Source organism: Mustela putorius, unplaced genomic scaffold (genome assembly GCF_011764305.1).
Source record: "Mustela putorius furo isolate JIRA1106 unplaced genomic scaffold, ASM1176430v1.1 tig00003972_pilon_pilon_pilon, whole genome shotgun sequence".
NCBI classification, from domain to species: domain Eukaryota; kingdom Metazoa; phylum Chordata; class Mammalia; order Carnivora; family Mustelidae; genus Mustela; species Mustela putorius.
In genome coordinates this window covers 4,809,900-4,837,293 of record NW_025422115.1, presented here as the reverse complement: position 1 = coordinate 4,837,293, position 27,394 = coordinate 4,809,900, and the positions used below count along the sequence as shown (strand labels likewise).

The following is a 27,394-nucleotide window of genomic DNA, read 5'->3' as shown; positions in this document are numbered from 1 at the left end:
CGCACCCGGAGGGTCCCCGGCCGGCGCCGCCTTTGGAGTATTGTTTCCGTCGCCCTGTTTTCGGAGGCGGCGAAGACTGAGTTTGAGACTTTTTCCCGTTTTCTTTTTCTTTCTTGTTTCCTTTTTCTTTTCTTTCTTTTTTTTTTCTTTTTTTTTTTTTTTTTTTTTTTTTTTTTTTTTGAGAGAAGGGAATTTCGTCCCAAATAAAAGGAATGAAGTCTGGCTCCGGAGGAGGGTCCCCGACCTCGCTGTGGGGGCTCCTGTTTTTCTCCGCCGCGCTCTCGCTCTGGCCGACGAGTGGAGAAAGTGAGTATGTGCCCGCCGCCCGCGGCCACTGCGGGAACTTTTCCTCCGAGGGGCTGCGCCCTTTTTGCGAAACCCGAGTTGCCATCGCCGCAGCTGTCGGGCCCCGGGGCTCGGGAGCGGCGGGGCGGGATGCGGAGGGGCTCGGCCGGAAGGTTGGAGCGGCCCCGGGGCCCCGGCTCGGCGCACCCTCGTGCGGGAAGGGCCCCGGGGGCTTTCTCTTTCGCTGTCCCGAGAGTCCTGCCCCGCGGACCGGTTGTGTCGGGCAGCGCTCGTTCCCCCGCGGCCGTGCCCGCGCTGGGATCCGTCGGGGAAGTTCGCGCCGGGCCGGGCCCCGCCACCCACACCTCACCCCCCTCCCGGCGCGCGGGCCACTCCGCACGGAAAGCTGGCCCCCGCGCGGCGCGCAAACGGCGGTGACAGCTCCCGCGGCCGCGCGGGTCCCTGGCTGCTAGGGCAGATACGGTGCCCGGGGGCGGGGATCGGGGAGCCCACCGGCCGTGGCGTTCCAGGGCGAGGCGCCCGAGGAGAGGCCCCGTAGCCCCAGGACACGTTTCCAGACCTCCCGGCGCGGCCTCGTGTCGCCAACGCGCTTGGCCCCTCTGGCGTTTTGGGATCCTGGCCTTTCCTTTCCCGTCACTTTCGCCCGATCTTCCCCCTCCACCCCCCAGCTTGGGCTTCCCGCGGCTGCTGTGCTCTGGGGTTAGGGGAGCGTTCCGGCTTAGCAGCCCCCGCCCCTGGAAAGCTGCAAGGCCGGGGGCTCTACAGCAGTCAGGCTTTTCCCGGGAACGCGTCTGGGCCACTAGTTTAGAGGGTTCTGGGACTTTCTTCAACCCAGTTGCAATCCGCCTGTAGATGCCTCTCCTCCTGGCGGGGTTAGGGGGTGGTCGGGCAGCGTCCGACTGTGCAGGAGTAGGTGTGTGGTCCGAGTCGACGTGCATGTCCACACACGTGCTCGCAACGCGGGCTCTAGCTGTCGCCACACGGCCGCTTGGGGACACCTAGGCGCCTGGCCCTGGCGAGAGGTGTCGTGCGCCGAGGTTTGAGGAGCGCCAGGGTCTGCGGCAGCGGGGGCGGTGGGCGGGAGGGTGTTTTGTTTTGCGAGCGCAGAGCCCTCGCCTTGGGTTTGTGGCCAGAGTTGGGTGACTCTACCTCCCCCACATCCCGCACTCCCTTTGCACAAAGTTAATAAGCGGTATCGCTCCGCGCTCGCTATGGCTTGCAATCTGATAGCTTTTGTTTTGGTAGGGTCGGGTAGGGGTAGGAAAGCGCGAGGAGGGAGGGCGGGAGGATTTAGGGCCCCACGGTGTATGGAGGGAGGAGAGGGAGGGGGGTTCACATCCTCAAAAAACCGAAGCATACTTTACTGGCACATTCACGATGGTAGGGTAATTTGAACACGATTAAAGTTTAAGTGCAGTCGGAGAACTGGGGCTGGGAACAGTGAGGGCGTGTTGGTGAGTAATGTTTGCCGAGGGTATGCAGGTGGTGCCAATTAACTTTGAAAAAAAAAGTATCACGACTGAGCCTTGAGGAGTTGGGGGGGGGGAGAATCGGGGAGGCGGCGCGGGGTGGGGGGCGATCTGGCCCCATCACAGGGGCGATTCGGAAAGACTGTTTGTGTAAACAAACCCTTCTTAAGTGTCTTGTAAGAAATGAGTTCATGATGGAGTAAGAGCAGATTTTTAAAGAATTAGTGTTTACTACACGGAGTAAGTCGCAGATTGAGGCCGGACCTTCCACAAATCTGAGCTCTCCTGCTCTTTGTTTTCTAAACTTCCAGCTCACTGGATTGGACGAAAGGTTTTCGGCTCCCTTCTAAGGATTACAGATGGTATGGGCGGGGGGGGGGGGGTGTGGGGGGGGGACCACACGACGACAAAAGAGGGTTTCCTAGCCTCTAAAAGTTAAAATGCAGTTTAGAAGACACAGGAGAGCCAATCCATTTTTTATGGCATACTACTGAAGTGTGTTATGCCTCTAGTTTTATTATTTAACGTTAGTAAGTTCTGAAATTCACCACGGCGGTGATGGCCTTGCTTCTTGAGGAAGGAGTCGGGCATTTTAAAATAGGATGGCTTGTTGTTTGGAGCGATCTTCATGAAAAATACTTTCTGAAAGGCAGCTCTTTCTTGAGAAAACAGGAGGAGAAGGGACATTTTTCATGATACCGAGAGACCAAAGTTTTTCTCAGGGATCCCTCCAAAATTGTTTGTTCCTGAAAAACTGACGGATCGCCAGAAGGCACCCTGACTCCTGATTTGGTTTGTGGAAGTCCTCACTCCCCGTCTGCTCCTTCCCACTGCTCTGAAGTTTTCAGGAGAAAACGATAAACTCAGTGTTAACATGTATGTGTTTTTTTTCTTTGTTAGAAAAGTGCTAGAAGACTTAATTCTGATGAAAACTACTGAATCCAATCAGAGATGGGTAGTTCTTTTGGCTCTCTAGTATAGCGATAAAAATTGGATGGGGTTGGTTCCTATTGTGTTGGCATATTTAAGGATTAGTGTTTACTCTTTGAACACTGAAACCTACAGCAGTAGGGTGATTTTCTTTTAAATTTTAGACTATTTAGGAGCTGTTGAGGCAGATGAACTTCATATGTGCTTGTATCAGTATGTGAACAGAGCATCTAAATAAGGGGTTCATGGAAGTTATGAGTGATAGATCATCTGAGGGCTTCTCCCTTCTCCTTCCTCTTCTTTTTCAAAACCCATATGCACTTCAAACATACTGTGGCCATCTCATTAAAAGGACTCAGTCATCTTTCTGCCCCAGGCAGAGCCATGTCCTATTGTCAGAGAAATATAGGTATGTGAAAGGTTGGTGTTTAAAGAAGTTGGCGTTTTATTACCAGAGGAAGAGCCCAGAATAAGAAGTTGGGAAAGAACCTAAATAGCAAATTATAGTTTAGACTCTCTAGAGGGAACTAGCAAGTAAATGGTACTTTTGAGGAGGGATGGGGTGTGGGTCAGGATTTGAAGTTTAAAAGGTTATATGTTTGATTTGTCAGAAGGATTAGAAAAATCCAGCCTTGAGAAGTATGCTAAGGTTGACTGGAAGAACCTTAAAAACAAAGTTCTGAGTGAAAGGAGTCAGTCACAAAGGACCACATATTGTATGATTCCATTTATACGAAGTCCAGAATAAGCAAATCTGTAGAGACTGAAAGCAGATTAGTGGTTGTGAAGGGGGGTGGGGAGGAGGGAACAGGGAGTGACTGTTAATGGGTATGGGGTTTCTTTTGGGGGGTGGTGATGAAAATGTTCTAAAATTAGATTGTGGTGATGGCTGTCCAACTCCAAAGGTACTAAAAACCATTGAATTGTATGCTTTAAATTAGTGACTTCTATGGCATGCGAATTACATCCCAGTAAACCTGTTGTGTTTTTTGGTAAGAGCTATGTGAAGGTTGGCAAGAATGCATTCTGTTCCTTTGAACATAGAGATTAGATTAAAATTAGTAAATTTGTCCGGCAGGTTGGTGTCTGTCTCTCCTTCATTTGTGGAGTTCTTCAGATCCATGCCTAGAAGCAAGCAGTACAACAAATTCAAGGTGGAGGTTCTGTGTTGAGCAGCAGGGATTAAACGTCACAGGAGAAATGGACAAGGGGGAAAAAAAAATCTTGGTTCCACATAGCTGAAGTGAGGGATTAGGGGGTTGGATTAAAACAAGCAAACAAACAAAAACCCCAAAAAGACCAATGCCAGGGAAAGTCAGATTTGTGACAGTAAAATCCTTCACTGCATCTGAAGTGAAGTTGGTTTTTCCAAGATTAAAGTTTAGGAGCCGAGTCTGGATGGTTTTTTTTTTGTTATTTCCAGTTTTCTCACATGTGTTTTCTAACAAAGAAATAATAATGTATGTTTTAAGGTAGGAAAGACTTTCCACTTTCATAGATTAACTACTCTGGTAGTAAAGACTGAGGATGAATGTGGTGGTTTTTTTCTTTGATGCTCATTTTATTTTTTTTAAAGAGCTCTAGAACCTGAGCAGGAGACACCATCTTTGTAAGAGATAGCGGTGGTTGCAGGCATACAGCAATTGTTTTACATTTCAGATTTCTCATGGAACAAAAGGTTTACAAATATAGCAGAGGCATTTTTGTTTTTTAACTGTTATGCCTTTTTCCAGGTTTACCTTGGCCTTTTAACAGGAAAAGGCATAGAGAATAATTGTTGTTTACATTTGTTTTTGGTCTTTGTCTAAGACTTAGTTTACTAATAAAAATGTTTCCTGTCCTTATTGTTGCAAGATCAGGGCCCTAATGAAAATCAGCTGTATCATTTTCACTTGTTGCCTTAGAGTTTTGCCAAGGGGAGACCCCAAGGGACAGTAGCTTCCTTTCAAGTCTGGCTTCATTTGTTTCGTGAGAATGTGCTGCGAGAAGCAGCCGAATCCAGCCAGCACTTATTGGGCACCTTCTGTCTGAAAGTTGGACCCTGTGCTAGGCAGTGTGTAGGCAGATAGGACTTTGCTTTTGTCCTTGGGGCATTTTATAAGCTCCTGCATGAAACAAAGTTGCTTGGATATTCAGATCTTTTTTAGACACGACACAGGATAGGCTGTTTTCAAATCAATTGGACAGCAAACAGCATTTTAAAGGCTCTTTAAAAACATTTCTATAGGCTTCAAATATGAAGTTAACCAGTGTTGCTGAATCTTCTCAAGGCCTGTATTGTACCATTTTTGCCCCCTTAACATACTACCCCTACTGCAGTGGCACAGCGGGCCATGACACAGAGGACACATTTACCCATCTTTGCTCAGCCTCTCTGCTTTTCGAGAACATTGGTTATGACAATTGTGATTAAAAGTATGGAGTGTTGCCTTTACCTTTTGCCAACACTTTAGGAGTTACAGGTGTGTACATGAATGTTGCACAGCATGTTTTGAGTTGTAAGAAAGATGAAACTTACTTCAAAACCATTCTGGATTTACACATTGCTTAGCTTTCTGGAAATTATCAGGACACTTTCTAAATTGTAAGGCTTTATGATTTAAAAGAACTTGCTGTTTTTAAGGGTGTGAAGAGGTGAGAAGAAGATTGAGGAGGCAATTAAATCTTGAAAAAAAATTTTTTTAATCCTAAAAAGTAGAAGCCATGTTTCTCTCTGTGTTGTGATTTATTGCGATTTGTTTTAAAAACTTATTAAAAAAAAAAAATCCACGAAGGGGCGTCTGTGCCTGCCAGCCAACTTGCTTTGAATAGCTTTTCTTAGCCAACCTGTGACCGGTGCTATCTGAGTCCAAGAGATTCCCTCCTCTCGATTGTGCTAAATAAATAATGGTTGCACACACGCTTGGGATATGGTTTCTAGATTTCTCTGAGATGTTCGGCAGGAAAATTTTGAACACCCTAAAGACAACAAAGTGAATAGTGAATGAAGCCCTCTGACTCCCCCCTCCCCCGGCCAACCCTTGAAAATATGGTGTTTGGCCTCAGATTATCAAGAGGAGGTTTTCCTGTTACTTGTAAAGAGATGATCTGGCTTAAACTTGGGGTGGGCGGGGTGTGGTACGTGCAACAGTCCTGATGTTTGTGCACATTGAGACTTGTTGACATTTGGGGAGCATAACTAATTTTCAGTATTTGGAAAGATTAAAACTGAGATATGTATTACCCTCCCCCTCCCACCTCCAAGAACCGGTAAAAAACTGATTTGTTCTGAGAAAAGGGCATATGTTTGGTATAAAATGATTAGTAAACAAAGGATCTTGAAAAACAAGTTAAGTTGTTATGGCGATAGATGCATATTCCCTTGGCAAGATGAAGTTTGTTTCTTTTGTTAAATTGCGATGGCCTTTTCTGGACTCAAAATAGTAACAATATCTTTGATTCTGAGACTTTTGAACTTCCGAAGACTAGATTGTTTTCAACTTTGAAAGCGTCCGTTTTACTCGTGTTGTGAAATCCCAGCTATCAGTTTTGAAGATTTCCTTACCTTTTTTTTTCCCAGTTATGCCAATTTCACTTATGGCTTATGAAATTGATTCATTTCAAAGTCTTAAGGAAATATTGATATTTCTTGAATTGAGAAATAGTTTTTATTCCCCTCTCTCAGCTTTTTCAGTAAAAATACACAACACTTATGGGACTCAGGTCTTTAAGTTTAGAAATTCATTCTGATACCATAAAATATTTTACATACGCTTTTCAAGGTAGAGTCAATCCATAGAAATCACTCACTGTGTTTATTTAGAACCCTAAAGAAACTAGTAAGCAAGGCTTTCATTTTCTTTTTCTTTTTTTTTTTTTTTTTTGCTCTGACTAGAAGAATTTTTTAACTTACAGGTTGCTATTCGGATCTTACTGGAACATAACAAAGTAGTTTCTTTTATGACGAGGGATGGATACCTATGATTATAGTAACTTTTAAAGTGTACTGTTGCTGTTATTTATGCCTGGGAAAAGTAAGTAGGGACGTGGGGACTGACTTTATTCTCTTTATCCTCTCTTTGGGTAGTGCTGGTGCTGGCTTACGGTGTAAGTTGCTGTGGATACATCTGTGGAGCTGAGTGACTTTGCCCATGTAGGGTGGCTGATGGTCTTGCTGCTCATACTTTCTTATTTGAAATAGTTTGGTGGCTTAGCCTCTTGGGGATGCATGTGGCTGGTGCCGCCAAATACTGCTCTGAGAGCCATTAAATTGCTTAAATTGCTTACATTATAATAGTCTGGATTTTTAAAAAAAATATATTTAAAGACTTCAGAACTATTCTATTCCTGGTCCAGAAGGTTCTTGGTGGTGGGCAGGGGTGGGGGGGGATGGTTGAGACTTTATTCTTTTTTTTTTTTTTTTTTTAAGATTTTATTTATTTATTTGACAGAGAGAGCACAAGTAGGCAGAGAGGCAGGCAGGCGGGGAGGGAGAAACAGGCCCCCTGCTGAGCAGAGAGCCCAGTGAGGGCTCCATCCCAGGACCCTGAGATCATGACCTGAGCTGAAGGCAGAGGCTTAACCCACTGAGCCACCCAGGCGCCTCCAAACTTGATTCTTTTCTCTCACTCCTCACTCTTTAGCCCCCTTAACAAGACAGGCATCTACTTCAGTAATAATTATATAATAAAAATGCTGTTCAAAATTGTGTGTGTGCGTGTGTTTCCATCCATCCATTCAAATTCTGACAGCTTTAAATATGTTATTGTTTCTGTCTTGTATACTCTGTATGCCTACTATCATTTTAACCTGGCACTAACTTTCTTTAAACCGGCTTTGGGATTATTTGTCAGTTTGGCAGTTCAGGTGTATGCGTACTGCTGTTTAAATTACTCTTGACATGGAAACACAAATATATTTTGACAGTCTTAAAGCATAAATGTTTTATAGAGCAGAACTTTTAAATTTTCCTGAGATATTTTGGATGCATACTTTCAGCTTGTCCTCTCCGGTAAAAATACAATCAGTGGGTGGTTTGTCTCTCTCAAACTGATCATTGGAAATACATACTTGACTAAGTAAATGAGACAGCACCAATTTGGGTTAGGCAAATTTTAGTTAATAGCTCTAGTGAATAGTTAAGGAACAGAAGTCTGATGGTAATTAGGGAGAGATGAGTTTCTGTACAACCGTTTCCCCCAAATTTGAAGTATCTGAGTGACTTTTAATAATTTCCTGGAAAAAAGTAGGAAGCCTAGAGAAAGCCAAGGTGTGAGGTCCATAAGCCACCTGGCAAACAGGTCTCTAAATCCTTAGCTTTATTTAGATTGTAAAATCATCAGATGGGCTCAGATTTATCTGTGTTCTTTTGAATTTATTCTCTGCCTCTTTTTTGCCTGGGTCTTGTAATTGTGGGATAATATACAAGCTCACATACGCAGGATTTGAAGAAGAAGCACAGAGTGCCATGAAAACAAATGAACAAAGAGACCAGTGACAGAGGAAGAGCCTCTGTTCAGCGTTCCTTTGCTCTGTTGTCTGATTTCTGTGGATAATGAGTTCACGAAATACGTTAGGTCGCAACATGGTATCATTTGGTTATAGAAAATTCATTTGGTATCATCGCTTTACATGGTTGGGAGATAGATTTGGGATTTGCTTTCTAACATGCACCTCAGTAAGATTTCCAGCAACGGATGTCGGATTGGGATGGAATGTCTAGTTAAATTTTAGTTCGACAACCCATTCTTTTCTGGGGAGACTAGTTAATTGACTGTTTCCTTTCTGCCTCACTGAGTCCCTTGAAATCATTCAGATTTGCTCCTGATTCTGGCTCCACTTTGGTCCAGGCCAGGCCTGCGTCATCTCTCTGAGGAGATGCTCAGGGGCCCTCTGAGCTGCTTTGGCCACTTTGACTCCTGGGCTCTCTCCCTGGTTTGCTGGATTGGCCAACCTCAAATCTTCTGCATGTGCCTTTTGTGGTGCTGCATTGTAGTTCAAGAATCAAGTGCAGGGCTCCTCATACTGGGCTGTGATACATCCTTAGTCAGACTCTGCTATAGGGATCCTATGTTAATTCCCAGCACTCCCCAGCACCCACGCTTCAGCTCTGTGGTTAATGAACAGTGCCATTCCCATCTCTGTGGTTTTGTTCCTGCTGTGTTCATGGTCTGGAATGTTTTTCCTTTTTTGTTGCTCTGCTATCCCCCCTCCTCCCCATACTGAAGAGTGGGAGGGGCAACTCTAGAGCACAGCGGAGTCACCTGGTCCTCGTTTCTCCTTTGCTGCCAGTTAGGTATTTGGCTCTGAACAAGTTATTTAAGTTTTTTTTCTGAGTCTCAACAGAAATGTAGACACTTAAAATAACTGGGGAGGTTTTCTCCTTTTCTCATTAAACAACAACATAAAAACATTTTCTAGTATATATGGAAACCTAAAGTCAGAAAAATTGGGGGGATGGAGTTTTTTATTTTTAGAAACCTCTAGGTTTCAGATCTCTAAAATAGGGACAGGATGGTAGCTATCTAAAGAGATTGCGAGCATGTGAGGGGGTGGGTGTAGGGAGAGGGAGAAGCAGACTTCCTACGGAGCAGGGAGCCCAACATGGGACTTGATCCCAGGACCCCGGGATCATGATTTGAGCCGAAGGCAGACACTTAACCAACTGAGCCACCCAGGCGTCCCATGGGTGTTAGCTATCTAAAGGTGGAGTTAATTTCCCCTAATACCGTTCTGTGGTTTTGATAGATCTGAGATGACGTCTTTTCATTTCTAACTCAGAGTCTGCTTCTTTCTTGAAGCTTTCCAGATTACAGTCACTTCTGTAGACCTAACTCTCCCCTTACTCCTTTTGAGTTCGTAACCACTACTGTGCTGGTTAACAGTGGCGATTTGTTTTGTCTTGTACCTGAGCTGTGGTCATTGTATGAGGCTGTAGGGAGCAGGGGAGCCAGTGAGCCTGCATGAAATCTCAGCTCCTCAGTAGCTAAGATCCCAGGCCAATTCCTTAATTTTCCTGTGTCTCAGTTTTCTTGTCTGTGAAACGGTCATTTTAGTAGAACCTACTTAATTCATTTTTTATAAAAATTAAGTGACCTGCGTCAAGGACTTAGAACAGAGGCTGACATGTACTCAGCCCCTCAAACTTCACCTTGTTACTGCTCTTTTGGATGGGACATTCTTAAACACAGGTGTTGTTTGGATAGTGCCGGAAATATAGGACATACTAGATACTGGACTGCCCTTGTCATTTATATGTGATGGATATAAAGCCTGACCTAGAGTAGAGGCTTAATAAATGTTCTACAATAAAACTTAATTTTGTTAAAGTGCTTGACCAGATGCATTTGGCTCATTAAAGCTCAGTGGTACGATTTTACCTTTTTTCAGCCAATGGTGCTAAACCGCTGTAGTTCACCTTTGACTTCAAGGATCTTTTCATTATGCTCCCCACCCCCCTCCCGTAATTCTGCCAGTTGTCCATTTCTACCAGTGCCTTTGAAGTGTCCCGTGTGTGTTTTGCCCACCTCACTAATGCGTAGGCGACACCTAGTGGTCAGAAAGGAAATTCAGCCTGTTTGGTGACTGATTTAAGTGAGCTGTGGCCCCAAGGGTGGAGATAGCAATGGCCTCCTCCCTCCAGACACCACCCCCATCATCCCCCATCCCTTAGATTTCGCCTTCTGGCTTGGTTCCTGGGGACCGATTGCAGGGAAATGTGGGGACTGCAGGCTTCTCTAGAAATCACTGGGATCTGGTTTTGGACTAAGATTGCTGAATGGTGTCAGCTGATTCTTTTAAGAATGAGCTACAATTAGGGTCTTCCTAAGTGATGTAAACAGTTTTGGCAGAATTGTTGTATCTAGCGTACATTTCACAATTCAGGGTTGAAGATGTTTCTACAGGACTTTAATAAATAAAAAGTTCTAAAATATTTCTTTCACAATTAGAGGGTTAAAAAAAACACCCTACTAATGCAAGAATAAATAAAGCAAGATTTACTTCCCAGTGCGCTATTGAAATATGTGGTAACACTTTAATTATCATTCTTACAGGTGTTGCCTTGGGCAATTTTATGTCTGTTAGGATGTTCACCAGTCAGAATTCCTAATGGGGAACAGACACTTGGTCACCGGTATTAGGTCTTACATCATATATAGTTTGTTAGGTATTTTTCTGTATTTGGTTTCATGCTTTTGGGGGTATTTTCAGAATCCACTTTCTCACTTACTTAGTTGAGATGACACTTAGTGTATACGTGGTTATTCCCCCTTTACCCCTGAACATGTTAGATGTGTTTCCCCATGATTGCTTTTTATTATTTTTAATTTGGAAATCATTTCTTGGGCTCTCAGAGAGGATTGCCATGTGCCGTTGTTTCAGATGTTTCATGTTTCCAACCACTCCTTCAGCTCTTTTTCAAACAGGCTGTACACACTGAGGTCTCTTTGCCTTGGCAGGTGGAATCCCCTTTGCTTAAAACAACTATGTTACCAATTTGCCCTCTGGAAAACTTTGTGAAGCACTAGCTACAATTTCACCCTCTCTGATGGCCTGGATTGTACATTCCAGGGGGTCCCGTGAGACTGTAGCTCTGTTAGCACATGGCCCCCATACTGCTTCTCCCAGTGGCCGGGAATGGGAAAGATGGTACCTCCGTCATCTTTGAATTCCTGGAAATGGCCCAGTGCCTGGCACATAGGAAGACCTCAAACAGAAACTTCTTGGGAGGATAAACCCTCGCCCACCTCCCCCTCTCATTCACTTGGAAGTACTCTTTTACAACAAATTCATCGTCATCTTTTCATTATAGCTCTGCCAACAGAGACATTTTATCATGCTAGTCCTTACTATGTAGAACTTGAAAGCAATGAAATTATCTTTAAACTTATTCTTTCAGGGCACCTGGATGGCTCAGTCAGTTGAGCATCCAACTCTTGGTTTCATGATCTCAGGGGGGTGAGATCAAGCCCCACATCAGGCTCTGCGCTCAGCACAGAGTCTGCTTGAGATTGGCTCTCCCCCTCCCTCCTGCTCGCTCACTTTCTCTCTCAAATAAAAATAACTAAATCTTAAAAAAAAAAAATAGAATCTTTCTTTCATCAGGCTTTTTGCATACGGAGGTGAACAAAAATCTTAAAATTCCTGGAAAGGCTATTTGCGAGTCCAGCCCTGTGGCAAGGCTGCCCCATCCCTGTGGAGGGAGGCCTTGTTCCCTGAGTTCCCTGCACATAGGATTTAGTGAATCATTCATCGCCACCAGTTGCTGGTTGCGGCCACCCTGGTGGTGCTGGGTGCCTGGACCGAAGGCAGGCAGTCCAGCTGGGCTCGGCAGTATTGTGGTCCAGACCTGGCCTGATGTGGAGGACCTGGGTGGAGTCTTGGGCCGCCTCTGCAGCTGCTTGTTCTCACTATCCTGAATCACCGGGCAGGCCGGGGGCAATTCTCATGACCTTTCTAGCCTTCAGATCCCAAGACACAAGGGAGAAAGAGCTGGAGTTCTTTGGAAGGTCTGGTTGGAACCAGCAGAAATACTGCGAACAGATATTTGCTTCTATTTCTTGCATTGATTTCTTGGTGAGGCCAGTAAGCTTTTGCCTTGGATCCTGATAGGGATGGCAGCTGATCATAAAGGGCCCTCATCCCTCGAGGGCGCCTTCTCCTTTTGGGCTTTTGGCCAAGGCCTTTGATTGACCCCATTGTGGGACCGGTGAAGGTGCAGTCCGCTCCCTGACCCCCCGGCCCCGGAAGTTTCCTTGTCTAGGATGGCGTGAAGAGGACTCCTGAAACTAATTAACACCTAAGAAATTATCCTTAACAACTTCATGCTCCCGAGGAGACCGGTGAGGCGGGATATTTCTTACGGAAAATGTAAACATAATCATTTGAACCTGGCATGTTAATTTCAAGCATACCTTGTAAAAAAAAAAAAAAGTGTCTTGTAAAATTGCCATGTGAATGTTCAACAGGGTGAATGTGAGCTCAGCTGGACAAGCTGGTACAGCGCCTGCCTTTCATCTGCCCGTGTCAGTGGGGTTTGTGTGTCCGGAGCACTGCCTTTGAAGCCCTGTCTCCAGACACACCTCACTGCTTCACTCTCTCTGATGCAGGGAGGCATCTGGGGAAGGGAGCTACGGGCGTCTGTGTTCGCCTCTGTAGCTTGGGAGGTTCGGGATGCTATGAGGATCAGCACTAACGTAGCTGAGATGCCCAGCAGAACCAGCAGCTCGAAAACATCCAACAAAGGCATGTTTTTATCTGTCATTTCCATATGCCATGGCGGCCCCCGCTGGCCTTTCTCTGGTCTCCCGAGTGCCCCAAGCACCATTACTCAAGGCTGGACCTCCTTTCCCTTCTGTCCCATCAGTTTTCGTTTGTTTGTTTGTTTGTTTTTAAAGATTTTATTTATTTATTTGACAGAGAGAAACAGAGATCACAAGTAGGCAGAGAGGCAGGCAGAGAGAGAGGAGGAAGCAGGCTCCCTGCTGAGCAGAGAGCCCAATGCGGGGCTCGATCCCAGGACCCCGGGATCATGACCTGAGCTGAAGGCAGAGGTTTAACCCACTGAGCCACCCAGGCGCCCCCCTGTGCAGTTTTTAATTCATTCACTTTAGCCTCAGTTCAGCCTCTGGAACCACTAACAGGCTGCATCTCTGAGCCACAAGAGAAGTTGTCTTTAAGTTAACCCAACTGGCTCCCATGGATCCTTACATTCAAGGTTATGTTCCATCTAAAGAGGAGGGTGGCGGGGGCGGGGGCGCCGATATGGCTCAGTGGGTTAAGCACGTGGTTCTTGGCTTCCGCTCAGGTCATGAATCTCAGGGTCGAGGGACTGAGCCCCGCACTGGGCTCCGCTCTCAGTGAGGACTCTGTCCCTCACCCTCTGTTCCTCCCCCTGCACCCGCTTGCACGTGCTCTCAAATAAATCTTTAAAAAAAGAAAAATTAAAGGGGAGAGGTACAAGGTGAGCCGTGGGGAGGTTACAAAGCCCTGTTTTTTCGACATCAAGGCCTCCAGTGACCTCAGCTCCTCTGAGAGCATATGGAAAACGTGTACTACTTTCTCTCTCCTCAAGGGCTTACTCTCCAGTTAGGGACCATCAGATTCTGGTGAACGGTCCCAGGCACATGTGTTCACTGCTTAATTATGGCAGCTGATGAAGGCCGTGGAGAAGTGTGTGAGCTATTGGGATGGGGTCGTTGACCTGCTGAGGAACCCGAGAGGGCTTCAGGGAGTCTGACTCAGGATTCCAGGAGATAGCACCCTTGGAGGGCAGGGCCTGTGGGGGCTGTGGTGGCGGTGCACGCTGAGGGGGTGGACCCGGTCCTTAGAACCATGGGCACCTGAGAAGAGACTCAGTGATGGGTAGAGAGTGGGGGATTTTGAAACCTTTTGAGCAGTGGAGCAGACTGGTGAAAGGGTGCTGGGGAGGCTGCTCTGGCCTCTCAATGGGTCAGGGTTGGTGGGGACCAGTGAGGGTGTACATTGAGGGAGACCCCCGGAGGAGTAGCCTCCAGTAAGGGAGACCCCTGGAGGAGCAGCCTCCAGTGAGGGAGACCCCGGGAGGGGCAGCCTCCAGTAAGGGAGACCCCCAGAGGAGTAGCCTCCAGTGAGGAGAGACCCCCAGAGGAGCAGCCTCCAGTGAGGAGAGACCCCCGGAGAAGCAGCCTCCAGTGAGGGAGACCCCGGGAGGGGCAGCCTCCAGTGAGGGAGACCCCTGGAGGAGCAGCCTCCAGTGAGGGAGACCCCCGGAGAAGCAGCCTCCAGTGAGGGAGACCCCGGGAGGGGCAGCCTCCAGTAAGGGAGACCCCCGGAGGAGCAACCTCCAGTGACCCCCAGAGAAGCAGCCTCCAGTGAGGGAGACCCTGGGAGGAGCAGCCTCCAGTGAGGGAGACCCCTGGAGAAGCAGCCTCCAGTGAGGGAGACCCTGGGAGGGGCAGCCTCCAGTAAGGGAGACCCCCAGAGGAGCAGCCTCCAGTGAGGGAGACCCTGGGAGGGGCAGCCTCCAGTAAGGGAGACCCCCAGAGGAGCAGCCTCCAGTGAGGAGAGACCCCCAGAGAAGCAGCCTCCAGTTAGGGAGACCCCGGGAGGAGCAGCCTCCAGTAAGGGAGACCCCCGGAGGAGCAACCTCCAGTGAGGAGAGATCCCCGGAGGAGCAGCCTCCAGTGAGGGAGACCCTGGGAGGAGCAGCCTCCAGTGAGGGAGACCCCCGGAGAAGCAACCTCTAGTGAGGGAGACCCCCGGAGGAGCAGCCTCCAGTGAGGCAGTTGACACAGCTGAGCCCTTTGGAAACTGCCTCCCTGGACTTCAGAAAAGCTCCCGTGGAGGAGGCCTTACCTTCATCAGGGGCCTCAGGGGTACCTGGTAAGGTCAAGGACCAGTGCTGCAACTGTGAGAATCCTACCAGACTCCTCTCAAAGGGAAACCTTTCCAGGTTAGCCCTCTCATGTTCACTACCAAGGACCCTGCTTTCTGACTTTCTAAGGGAAGCCAGGTGAGAGAGGGCCCTCGTCCCCATCTGTGCTCGGTCTGGTGGACCTGAGATGGGGAGGTGCCTCTACCCCCACCCCCCGTCCTCGCCCACCTGCCCTCACCCCGACCCCCCGCAGTGCTGGCAGATCTTGCCTGTTCTGTTTCCAACCCCCACCGCCCAGGCTGAGAGAAATGAGGAATGATTTGTTGATTTGTTTGAAGGAGGATGCCAACTTTGTGTCCAGGTCTGGGCTTTGCTACTGGTGCTTTTTAACTCCTGTTGATTTATGTTTTTAACTCGACTGGGCACATTGTAGTTCTCGATGAGAAGCAGTCGCCGGCCCTTAGCCCACACTTGGTGCGTGGAGATTCGTGCTGCTTGTTCTGTGGCCAAAACTGTTTTCACTGGACAAATAACATGGCAAAACGCAGTAAAGCAAGAGGCTTCCTGGGAGGGTGACATCATGTGGCCCGGGGGATTGTGCGTTACTTTTCTGCTATCAGGATAGTGAATTCTGAATTTTAAATCATCTTCTGCCTGTTTGAGCAAGTAGAGCCAAGTATCTCAACTGGTCTGTGTTTTCTTCATCTAGAAAGCGGGCCTCTGCCATTTCCAGATGCTGTCTGCCCTAGTCGTGGTGGATAGTCCAGGTTCCATTTGGAGTTTTGAATTAGAGCCCGGAACCTCTCCAAAGGAGTCTGCAGCTGTGTTGTTCCTGGGACACCCGGTTTGCCATCTCTGCCTCAGCTTTCTCATCTGTAAAATGGGAGATGATAAGGACGCCCATCTCAGAGGATGGTTACAAGTGTTCATAAATGAATACATATCAGTCCCTTAGAACGGCACGTCTACCATGACCACTAGGAGTTACTGTCATTAAGGATGGAGGATTTACACATTGGATGTTGTTTATTCAAAATCGATGCCCTCCTGGGTGTGTCTGATTTCTGTGTTTTGCTCTTAACTGTGTTTGCCTTTTCTGACCTTCACATTAGTTTTGTTACATCTAGAGGCATTTCAGAAGTATGCTGTCTAACCTCTCTGTCTCTGGGAAATGTGCCTCCCTCCCTTGAGTTTCTCGCCCTTCCTGGTACCCCTCTGCTTCTGTGGAAGGGCATGAAACATTCTCCTCCAGGAGAGGGATAATTTGGATCCCCCAAAAGCCCATGTGTTGGGCCTAATGACAGAAACGAGTCAGTCACATGGTAGTGTGACTGGTACTTCCCAGCACTCTTCCTGCCTCAGGGACAGCCAGGTAACTAGGAAGCCAGTGGCCTTCTAGGAAAGAACCAGATCTGCTTGGTCAAGGGCATGAGTAGTTGGGGCCAGAAGTGCCATCCCGGGCAAAATTTAGGGCATGGGGTCTGAAAAGCACGATTGTACCTATCCAGAAAAATGAATTAAAATATTTTAGATTGAAATTGGAGAAAATTGAGAATCTGTGCTCCTTATTGGTTGAAGGCTGCTTGCAGAGATGGGAGTCCCCAGAGTCTGGAGCCGGGGACTTCCAGAGGAAGCTTTAATCAGGGGATGGGAAGCCAGCTGCAGAAATGGCACCTGGTGGGGTGCCTGGGTGGCTCAGTTGGTTAAGCATCCAGCTCTTGATTTCAGCTCAGGTCATATCAGGTCTCAGATCGAGCCCTGTGTCGGGCTCCATGTTGATCATGGAGTCTGCTTAAGATTCTCTCTCTCCCTCTGCCCCTCCTCCCGCTCACTTGCTCATGTGCTCTCTCTCTCTTTAAAAAAAAAAAAAAAATAGGAAAAGAATAAAGAGAAGAAATGGCCCCCGGCTGGTAAATGTTTTGCTGGAGAACCTTCCTCTGGGACAGTGAGAAGGAACTGCCCTCTTGCTCCACATCCTTGCGTCTTACAGGGTCTCCACTTCCCAGGATTGGGATTCAGGCATAGTCCTCTTTCAAGAGTTCTTGGGTGGTCTTGGTAGGGGGGCATCACCTAGGTGATATTTCCAAGGGAAATGTATTGTGAATCCAAACCACTTAATCAACCTTATGAACTCAAGGTAAGTGATGGTGTTTTGCTTTTGTGAGAAGAGCTCTCTGGGGAAGAGCAGTTAATTCCTTTGGTTTAAAACTTACTGCTTATAAGCAGATGAAAAGATGCTCAACATTACTTTGTCATTAGGGAAATGCAAATCAAAGCCGCAGTGAAAGACCACTTCACACATTAGGTCAACGATTCCCAAAAAATTGAAAATAGCAAGTGTTGGCAGGGATGTGAAGAAATGGGAACCCTTGTGCTTTGCTGCTGGGCATGGAAAGGCTGTAATCACCGGAAAACCTTATGGCGGTTCCTCAGAAAATTAAATGTGGAATTGTAGTCTTATCCAGCAACCTTACTTTAGTATATACCCCGAAGAATTGAAAGCATAGAGCTGAACACATGGTTGCATATCCATGTTCACAGCAGCAGATAACAATTTGCAGTGGCCAAAAGGTGGAAGGGACCCAAGTGTCTGTCAATGCTTGAATGGTTAAACAGAATGTGGTGTGTACACGCAATGGAATATTATGCAGCCTTAAAAAGGAAGGAGCTTCAGACACAGGCTATAGCTTGGATGAAGGTTGAGGACATCCTGCTAAGTGAAATGAGCTGGTCGTGAAAAGTCGAGTACCATATCATTCCACTCATATGAGGTGCCTGGGGTTGTGGGATTTATAGAGACAGTAGAATGGCTGTTGCCAGGGACCGAGGGGAGCAGCAAATGGGAACTTAGTTTCTGATGGGTTTAGAGTTTTAGTTTTTTGTTTTTTTAAAGATTATTTATTTATTTAATAGAGATCACAAGTAGGCAGAAAGGTAAGCAGAGAGAGAGGAGGAAGCAGGCTCCCTGCTGAGCAGAGAGCCTGATGTGGGGCCTGATCCTGGGACCCTGAGACCATGACCTGAGCTGAAGGCAGAGGCTTGAACCCACTGAGCCACCCAGGCACCCCAAGAGTTTTAATTTTGATGAAGAGTTCCATGGTGGATGGGGGTGGTGGTAGTTGCCATGCAATGGTGTGAATGTACTTTTAGGCACTGACTCGTGCATTTAAAAATGGTCAAAATGGTAAATTTTATGTTGCATTTATTTTACTACAATAGAAAAAATACCTTATTTCTTGATTGATTCCGTTGTGGGCATACACCATGTGGGACAGTGTGTTTGGGGCAGAGGGGACGGATTTGAGAATACTAGCTCCTGCCTGGGATGGCCCTGGGGGAGGGGGCAAGCCGGGGCTGTTGCAGGTGTTATGGGAGCACAGTAGAGAACGTGTGAGGTCAGGGAAGGCTTCATCAAAAAAAAAAAAAAAAAAAAAAAAGGTCTACTTGGGCTGAGTCACCAGGGATGGGTTTGTTTTTCATAATGAGAGAGTATCGCAGATAATGTTTTCCTTTCAGGGAAAGTAAGTCAGGAGTCAGACTTTGGTGCCGTCAAGTCACAAGTGAAATTTATTGCTAATCAGCCATGTGACGCGTAATTGCTTTTCATTTCCTTATTTTTTCCAGAAGAGAGATCTGTTTAGATATTTGGTTCCCTCACTGATTACGCTGGAAGTTTTTCATTTGTTTTGACAGCTCCATTTTTTAATTGGGCACTGACTCTCCCATTACATAGGAAGCCCCCAAGAATAGGGATTGACCTCCTTGGGCAAAAATGGGAGCATCTCAAAAGAAGAGAAAAGCCAGAGCCTTGGCCTTGCGGAGGGAGAAACTGAGGCTCCAAGGGGCATGTTGCTGAACGGCACAGGGTGTGTGGTGCGTGTCGAAGGTGAGGTCTGTCTGGCCGCCCGCCATTCCAGCAGATGCTTTTGGGGCTGGTTCTTTGTACTGAGTTATCAGCCTCTGCTTTAACCAGGAGTCAGGGCTCAGGCCTGGACCTGCTCCATTCCAGCAAGACTGGGAGGTCTCTGAGCTTGTCTGGCTACAAGAGGAGTTCTCTCCCTCCACTCAGTGGAGCAGCCTCTTGTGCCCTGTGGGAGGGAGGATGCTGGCCGCCATGGCTCATCCGGGTCCAGACATTGGACTGGCATTTTCCCTGCATCTCGGAAACAAGCCTGAGAAGCCCATGTGAGCGCTCTTTCCCTCAAGGGGCAGTGCTGTCACATGACAAGAGGGGGGGTGCCTTTACCCCAGGTTGGTGGCACATCCCCTTCCAGAGCTGTGGGGAGGTCTGTGTCCGCTTGGGCTGCCATAATAAATTACCACAGACTAGATGGCTTAAAGAGCAGACATTTATTTCTTCCAGGTCTGGAGGCTGGAAGTCCAAGACCAAGGTGTTGGCAGATGCTGTGTCTGATGAGGGCCCCCTTCCTGTTCTACAGATGGCCGTTTCGTTGTAGGGTCATGTGGTAGACAGGGAGGGAGGTCGAGGTGGTGGGGGTAGGGAGATGGAGAGTCCTGGTGTCTTTCTCTTCTTCTGAGGACACTCGCCTCATAGGGGCCCATCCTCAGGACCTCATCTAATCCTAATCACCTCACCAAGACCCCACCTTCTACTCCCATCCTGTTGGGGGTTGGGGCTGTGGTTTAATGGCGGAGGAATGAGCTGTGGCTGAGACTTCTCAAGACCAGGACTCTGTTTACCTATAAATTCTTGGGCAATTTTGAGCATTGGTTACAGATCAATTTTGAACAATTCTGCGGAGTCTGGTACCTGAGAGCGGGTGTTTTCGGAATGGCACTAAGCACACTGGCCTTCCGAGGCTCCAGTCAAGTGCTTGAAATGTGTGGTTTGTCTTCTGTGTAGCCTGGTGCTTTTCTTCAAGTGAATACCGCTGGAGAGGAATACAATTACTGGGAAATCTCACAGGAAATGACCCCATTTTCCCCACTTTTGGACAAAGAAGTTGCTGCTTTTAAACTCCGCAGTAGCCGCTCGGAGGAGAACGATACTGCAGGAGAGCTTAGCTTTGGGTTTTGGAAAGCTCCGTCCCTTAGTGGTAACACGCCTGTTGGATGTATGGAATCCAGCTCAGAGGCGCTCCTCTCGACGCCCCCAGGGTCTGTGGGTTGGGGGGGCGGGACGGGTCCGAGACAGTCGCCCACTCCAGCGAGTGGTGGGAGCTTCCTTTGGCGGCAAATGCAGAAGGCTGGGGAGGTGATTGTTAATTGTTTATAAGCATTAACTGTTTACAAGTCATACTTGCTATTTTAAATCAGACCCTGCTATTATGTTGTTTTGTTTCTGTTCACAGCTGAGTTTTAAGCTGGGTAGGATTTAATGGTGAGTCACTCCCATGGCAGTAAAATCAGTATCGATCGAGCCTTCTTGTTAATCCCGCAAGCAGTTTAGAGACGGATAAAGACCGTCTTAAGGCTTCTACCCACGAGGATCCCTGTGTGTGGGTTGCCGCCCACAGGCCGGGTTTCCTTAGGGCACGTTAGCCCCTTTTACCTGCTGGCCTGGGACTCTGCAAGGAGCATTTTGAATGCACTTCTGGGAGCCTCCTCTGCCTGAAAACGGGGCGGGATCAAATAAAGGGGCCCTAAGCCCACGGGACGGGACGTTTTCCCTGCTTCTTTCCTCCCTGAACTTCACCTCCACTACCGTCTGAATATTCAGTGAATGTGTGTCAATTAACTGCGAGGAAGTCATGATCCTTTACTTACACATTTATTTTTTACTGCCCTGGGCTCTGAATAGAGTGTCTGATTTGCCACCTTTTCCTAGTCTGGGTCCCCAAGTTGTCCTGAGGGTCACGTGTGCGCGGCTGGTCCTGTGGATTCTTCTCAGCTGAGAAAGTTTGAGGGGGAGGTGTGTGGGTGGAGTGTGATGGGCGCGGGACAGCAGCGGGAACTCTGCGGCCCCCTTCTTTTTCTGGGGTCTGGGAACTCCACCCCAACTCTCTGGAGGGCAGCGGGAAGGCACTCACAGCCACTGTTCTTCAGCCCCCTCAGCAGCCTTGCCAGGGAGGCATGCAGACTGCAGGGGACAGCGTGGAGGTTGGCCACTTGGGGAGGAAGCTGCCCAGGGCAGAGAGGGGTGCTCTGGCTCCCGGCAGGGGTGGTGGGTCATGTCCACTGGTCTGCCCAGGGTGCCTGTGGGAGCACGGGCTGATGATACCACTGGGACTGGGCTGCCATGAGCAAGAGAGGAGGAGGATTTGGTGTTGCTTGTGCCACAGAGCAGACGAGGTAGAGGCGCAGGTCAGGGGCCCGAGAGAGGCCGAGCGAGCTGAGCTAGGTAGGGAGCATCTGGTTTTGTAGGAGCTGAAGAGAGAGACAGGTTGGAGAGCCTGGATGTTCAGGGACTTGCTGGAGGTAGCCACGGACATCCAATGCAGCCCCCGCCTTAAAAAGAGCTGGTTTAGTTGGGAAGGTAAGGAGTGCATGCCTGCTGGGGTGAGGACCCTTTTACGAATGAGAACAGAATGAATGCGCTGGGGAAGGGCTGTGGATGGTGGGGAAGAGATCCCAACGCTGAAGGGATCCTGGGGGCTTCATGGAGGAGGTGGTTGGAGGACCAGAAGGATTTTCCTGCCTGTGGGGGTAGGCTGAGGTCAGGACTTGAGGTCAGGGCTTGAAGAAGGCAGAAGAGGAAGAGGAAGGTTTATCAAGGTAGTAATGGGGAAGGGGATGGGGCTGGTAAATTGGGAGCGATTTGGGGGGTCATCAGAGGCCAGGTTAAGGGATATGGTTGTTCCTGAGGGCAAAAACAGTTTATTAAAAAGATTGGTTCTCTTATTGATTCTATATTAAAATCCTATAAACTAGAGGCTAGCGGTCTTCGTGAAATAACCCAGAGTCTTTTTGGGGAGGTTGTGGTGAACGGGTGGAGGACATGAGGGGTCCGGGGGTCCTCCATGGTCCCTTCCTGGTGTATCTGTGCAGGTCCTCATTCTGCACATTCCAGTTTGTATTTTCTTGCTTGATTGTGTCGCATTTACTTATGGGGATGTCTGGGAGAAAAAAAAATAAGCCCTCCCAAATGATAGTATCTGACAGAAGCAAGTGGAAATGACTTTATTTCCTTCTTTTTTCTCATTGCTTTCCACCTAGATGAACATTTTTAAAAACCTGTCATCTAATATAATTTGCTGGTAGAGGTGCTGTTTGATATCTATAGAAAATAATTGGGAATATTTTACAAGCTCTGCTAGCTTTCTGCTGTTCAGATTGTTAGGACTTTGGAACAGGAATGAGTTTCTGATTGAGTTGTTATTACTTTTGGAAGAAGGACAGCGGTGTTTGCGTCTCCCTTGATCAGCGTAATAAAACTCCTGCACGGACATTCGAGGAGTGTCTCAGGTTGATGCAAATGCAGCCTTTGTAGAAAGCGAGCTCCATGCTGTTCCTCGAGCTCCCATTAGAAACAGGTGATCTAAAACGAGAGCAGCATCCCCTCCAATCTTCAGGGCTGAACACACTCATGTAGTTTTGTTCCACGGACCTTTGGATTTTACTGAGATGTAGCAGGATCCATCCGGTGGTGTCTCTCCCCCGAAAACAAAAGTGACCATTTTTTTTTAATCATCCGGCGGCTGTTTTGAGATGAGAGCCATTTACCGTCCCGAGCCTTCCGAAGGTTCACTATGGGGCAGGAATGAGGAGGCTGAGGCGTGGGGGCAGGCTCTGTCTGTGCAAAACCATGAGTCTCTCATTCCCCCCCCCCCCTTAGCTGCATCTTAAACAAAACCCCATTTATAGACAGCGCGTTCCCACTGAGCCTTTAATTATGGGGGCAAGGTATGCGTGGTGGTTGGGGCATGAAGCCAGAGGCTAGGGGCTTACTTACTGGTTAATTTTCTCTGGCCTTTCTCTCTCAAGTCTCAGCTCTTTCAAGATTCAGAAAATAATGCAAAAATGCCTAAGATTTCTGAAATTCCTGGCCTTGGAGACTTGACTACATAAAAGAGCCAGGATTTTCAGACTGGCCATTTTAGCACCAACCAGTTCCCACTTCCAGATTCATAGCTTCCAGGATTTGTAATGCCTTGTAGACTTTCTCTCTCTCAGCTAAAAGCAGCCATTGAAAGAAAAAATAAATAGCAAAATCCTCATCCCAGAAGTTCTACTTCCTGTTGTTGTACTATGGAGCTCTGAAAAATAGCTTTGCAAGTTTAAACTCTTGTTTGGGCTCTTTCAAAAGAATTCTTGAGCTCTTTTGTTTGGATAGGGCTGTATCTGTATGAAGGCGATAAGTTAAAAGAACTTCAGTTTAATCAGCACAGGAGGGTGCAGGCTAAATTTGGGGTTCTTTCTTAGCTTTCTGGCATGTCTATGAATGTAATCCATGGAACAGTGACTTAGCCTGGACCCATACACATTTTCAACAACACCAATTGTTTCCTTCACGGTAATGTTTATTTATTTCTTTTAAAAAACCTACTCAGGTACAGATTACACCTTGTGACTCTAAAAGAAGTGGGACTATTTAGGGTTCCTGCAACAAGGGAGAAAGATCCAAAGTCATCAAGAAAATGATGGAATGTCAGACTTCACGTTTCCCCAACAAACCCTTCCTGTTAAATAAAAATGTAGATCAGCAAAAGTGTCTCAAGTCCAAATGCTCCTGGGCTCTGACTTTTATTCCTTCTTTGAATAAATTTGAAAATTTGAAAAATCTGGTCTATTTTGTCATAAAAGTCAAAACATTTTCAGAAATCCAAAAACCTTTCAGCTAGAAGGGATGATGTTTTGGCCACTTACGTGGTCCTGATTGAGTTGACTAATTCTGGTCTCAGAATCATTTCATCTGTGGTGAACAGATTCCCTCCACCTCCCTCGGCCCCCCCCCCCCAATCCAGGTGCCCAAGAAGTTGCAGCAGGATATCTAGTGATACTTGGTCTGGGGCTTTATGAGGATTAACACAAATATTTCTAGGTGGAAATCCTAATGTCCAGCTTCTACCGTATAACCCAGTAATCATTCTTTGGAGATGCTGGGCTGGGTTGTTAGCTAGGGGTGCCTTAAGGCACTATTGCCTACCTTCTCCTGGATTCTTTTTGGGCCCATTTGGAGGACACATGGTTTTACCCAGTGTGGTTAATTGATATACTGGTGGAACAGCCTGTCTTCCAGGGACATTCTTTCTAGGAGTCATAAATAGGAAACACAGCTTTTTGTTTTGTCTTTCCTTAACTGCCCATCCAGTGGGGGAACAACAGCTCTCTTAGCTATAGTTTTGTGGGGGTTCTCTTAACAGTAAAAATTGGGGGGAACCCTCAAATTCCTGGGTGTAACTTTTTAGGTTTTTTTTTCTTTTCTTTCTCTTTTTTCTTCCTTTTCTTTCCTTTCCTCCTTCTTTCCTCCCTTCCTCCTTCTTTTCTTTCCTTCTTTCTTTTTCTCTCTCTCTTTCCGTCCGTCCGTCTGTCCGTCCTTCCTTCCTTCCTTCCTTCCTCTCTCCCCTCCTTCCTTCTTTCCTTGCAGAACAACCTTACATATCGTCTTTGGGAACACCTGTGTTTGTAATGAACTAGATGGTGACCACTGGATTCTTCCAGGCGGGGTTCATGGCTCTGCAATCACAGTCGGACCCTCCTGCCTCAGGTTGGGCTGTTGAAGAAATCTTTCCGGTTCCTGCTGATGGTACAGAGCGCTTGGGAGCTGGGGGCTCTAAATTAGCAAATGGGCAACTGCTGTTTGAGGCCCCTGTTCATTCTGTGAAATAGGTGATGTGCACATTCCTGATAAGCACCCCCTTTGCATCAGGCTCTGCTGATTGGTTTTGAATTTTGTGTGTTTGAAGCCACCATCTTTTCCTCTCCGGCAGTCAGTGAGCTCCGTTTTCTCCTCATGCAGTGAGCTTTCCATTGTGGTTGCTGTTCCTCCAAAAATATTTGTGAAAACTGTAGAACATGTTTCTCTTGTCTCATGAAGGCTATCTTGGGAGCTTTGACAGGTTTAATTGGCAGAACGAGTCGGTGGTGGTCTCTGAAGGGTCAGAATATTAATGCTTTTGATAGGTTCTAGCAAGTCTGTATGTTTAAAAGTCATAATATTAAGTTCTTAGATTTTGGGGAGAATGGATTTTGGACACACTTTTAAAAAATTGCTGTAAAACGAATCTGATCCTTGTACTGGAACGGAATTGGTTATCAAATCATACTCACCCATGCCAAAAGGGCAAAGCAGGGGTCGTTCTTGCTTTAATGTAAGATTTTGGAAATGGAAGCCATAAATTCCATGAATGCAAGAGCCACGTTCATGTGGATTCATGGTACCTGGCACATAATGGGTTTTCTATATATGTACATTAAAGAAATGAAAGTCCAGAGAGTTTTAAGGTCTTGGTCAAGATTGTAATCCAAGCAAAGCTTTCCTGCCTCCTTCTAGTGATTATGCTCCCAGGAGAGCCCACTGCTTCCCACATATGGGTCCTCTAAGAGAGGGTTCAGGTAGTTCTGAGAATTTGATTCAACTATCATGTGTCTATATGGCGATGTAACCATTTCACATATTTGACCTGTTCAGAGATAACCTGTCACTTTGATGAAAAATGAACCTTTAATTAGAGGACAAATTTGCCTGCTACCTTATCCTATAATTATTGCCCTCATTGCTTTCTTTAAATTATAATAGAAATACATGGTTATTAGGGGAAAATCTGAAACTATCTTGAGGTAAAGAGGAAAATAAAAATAATCTTTAGTCGATCAATCCACAGGTAGTCGTCGTTAATATTTTGTTGTAATTTCCCAAAGTCTTTTACCTTAAACTTATGTGTATATCTATATATTTTTAAAAATAAAATGGATATTATATTATATTATACTATACTATATACACAGTTTTTTATCTTCATTTTCCCCACTTTATATTTTTATCATCTGGAATATGGTCTTTAATGAAATGATTAATATATAACAGCTAAATTTAAGCATTTTTACAATTTTTTTGCCATTAAAAGTGATGTGATGAAATCATGGTGTACTGTTGCTATTCCATTTCTTTAGGTTAATTTCTTAAAAGTTGAAAGTATGGAATACTAGGAATTTTTAAAGTGTGCATACGTTCGATCCTAAGTAAATATTGCCAAATCACTTTCCAGAAAACTCCAGTTTAAGCTCCTGGCAGGAATGTCTGCCGCCCATACTCTTCACCAATGTTGGATGCTAAATTGAGTCTTGCAGATTTAGCATTTAAAAATTTTTGTCTCACTGTTTTAATTTCCTTTTTTAAAAAATTATTGATGGGCTCTTCATTTTCCTTTTTTCCCCATTTTTTTTCCACTTGGGTTAATTATCAATGTATTTGTCTAGATTTGTGTAGACCCTTCTGTTATAAAGATGTGTGTCTCCCCACCCTCCCGCTGCCCATATGCTCTTCTATGGTGGATCGTCCCCCTGGTTTGTTGTTTGTTTATTTGCTTGTTGAGATGCCTAGTGTCTCATTTTAATATGGAATAGCGGCCTCTTCATTATGATCTTTAACCCTTTTGTTGTGATAGTTCACATTCATGTCAAAACAGTCAAATTTAATCATGCCAGTTCTTTATATTCAAAAAAAAGGAAAAAAATTTCTTTTAATTTTTTTTTCATTTAATTGTTTAATACTTCGAGGACTTATTTTGTATTTAAATAAGGTGAACTACCTCCACTTGTTGATTATTCAGTTTTCCCAACATGGTAATATATTTTATTTTTTCCTCATTGGACTATATTTTATGTTACAGGATCTGTTTTAAAGCTGTCTTTCCCCAGTAATCTGTCTGCTGGTTGTGGTCATCTTATATGTGACAGCTTCATTACACATATCTTCCAGGAAGAATACTCAGTAACTTAAAAATTTTTGAAGATGCTTTCTTACAGATGAAGCATTGTGTGTGTGTGTGTGTTGCTTTGTTTTGTTTTTGCAAGCATCGTCTCCACCACCCTCCTAAAAAAGGAGAAATTCGTTAGATTTTGGTTGTGATGATAAATCAGTTTGGGGAAAATAACATTTCCAAATATTTGGACTTCTTATTCAAGGACATTTCATGGCTCTGCATTTACTCAACACCTATTTATAAAATTAAGAAATTATAGAAGGTCATAGAAGACTTCTGCTTTTCCTTTTGGGTTATCCCTAGGTAATTAACAGTTTTGTTCCTAACGTGGAAGGAATCTTTACTCACCATTATACCTTTCAACTGGTTATTGCTTGTGTTTGAGGAAATCTTTGCTATTTTGTATATTTATCTTGTATCTATGCAATTCATTGATTGCGCTTACTGGTTGTTTTTTTCCAGTTAATTCTCCTGATTTTTCGATGCGGGGAATGGTTGATACCCAATGAGGATAATTTTGTTAACATTTT

The 27,394-nt window shown here is 46.2% G+C and overlaps 1 protein-coding gene across 1 annotated transcript in view; it reads left to right on the top strand.

Moving 5' to 3' along the window:
* The first annotated feature begins 173 nt into the window (after positions 1-173).
* The window catches only part of IGF1R (insulin like growth factor 1 receptor), a 298,344-nt gene continuing 271,123 nt past the window's right edge, over positions 174-27,394 (top strand). Inside the window, exon 1 of the mRNA XM_004759809.2 lies at positions 174-306. Coding sequence (XP_004759866.1) covers positions 213-306 — 94 coding nt within the window. The 5' untranslated portion in view covers positions 174-212. The remainder of the gene's footprint in view (positions 307-27,394) is intronic.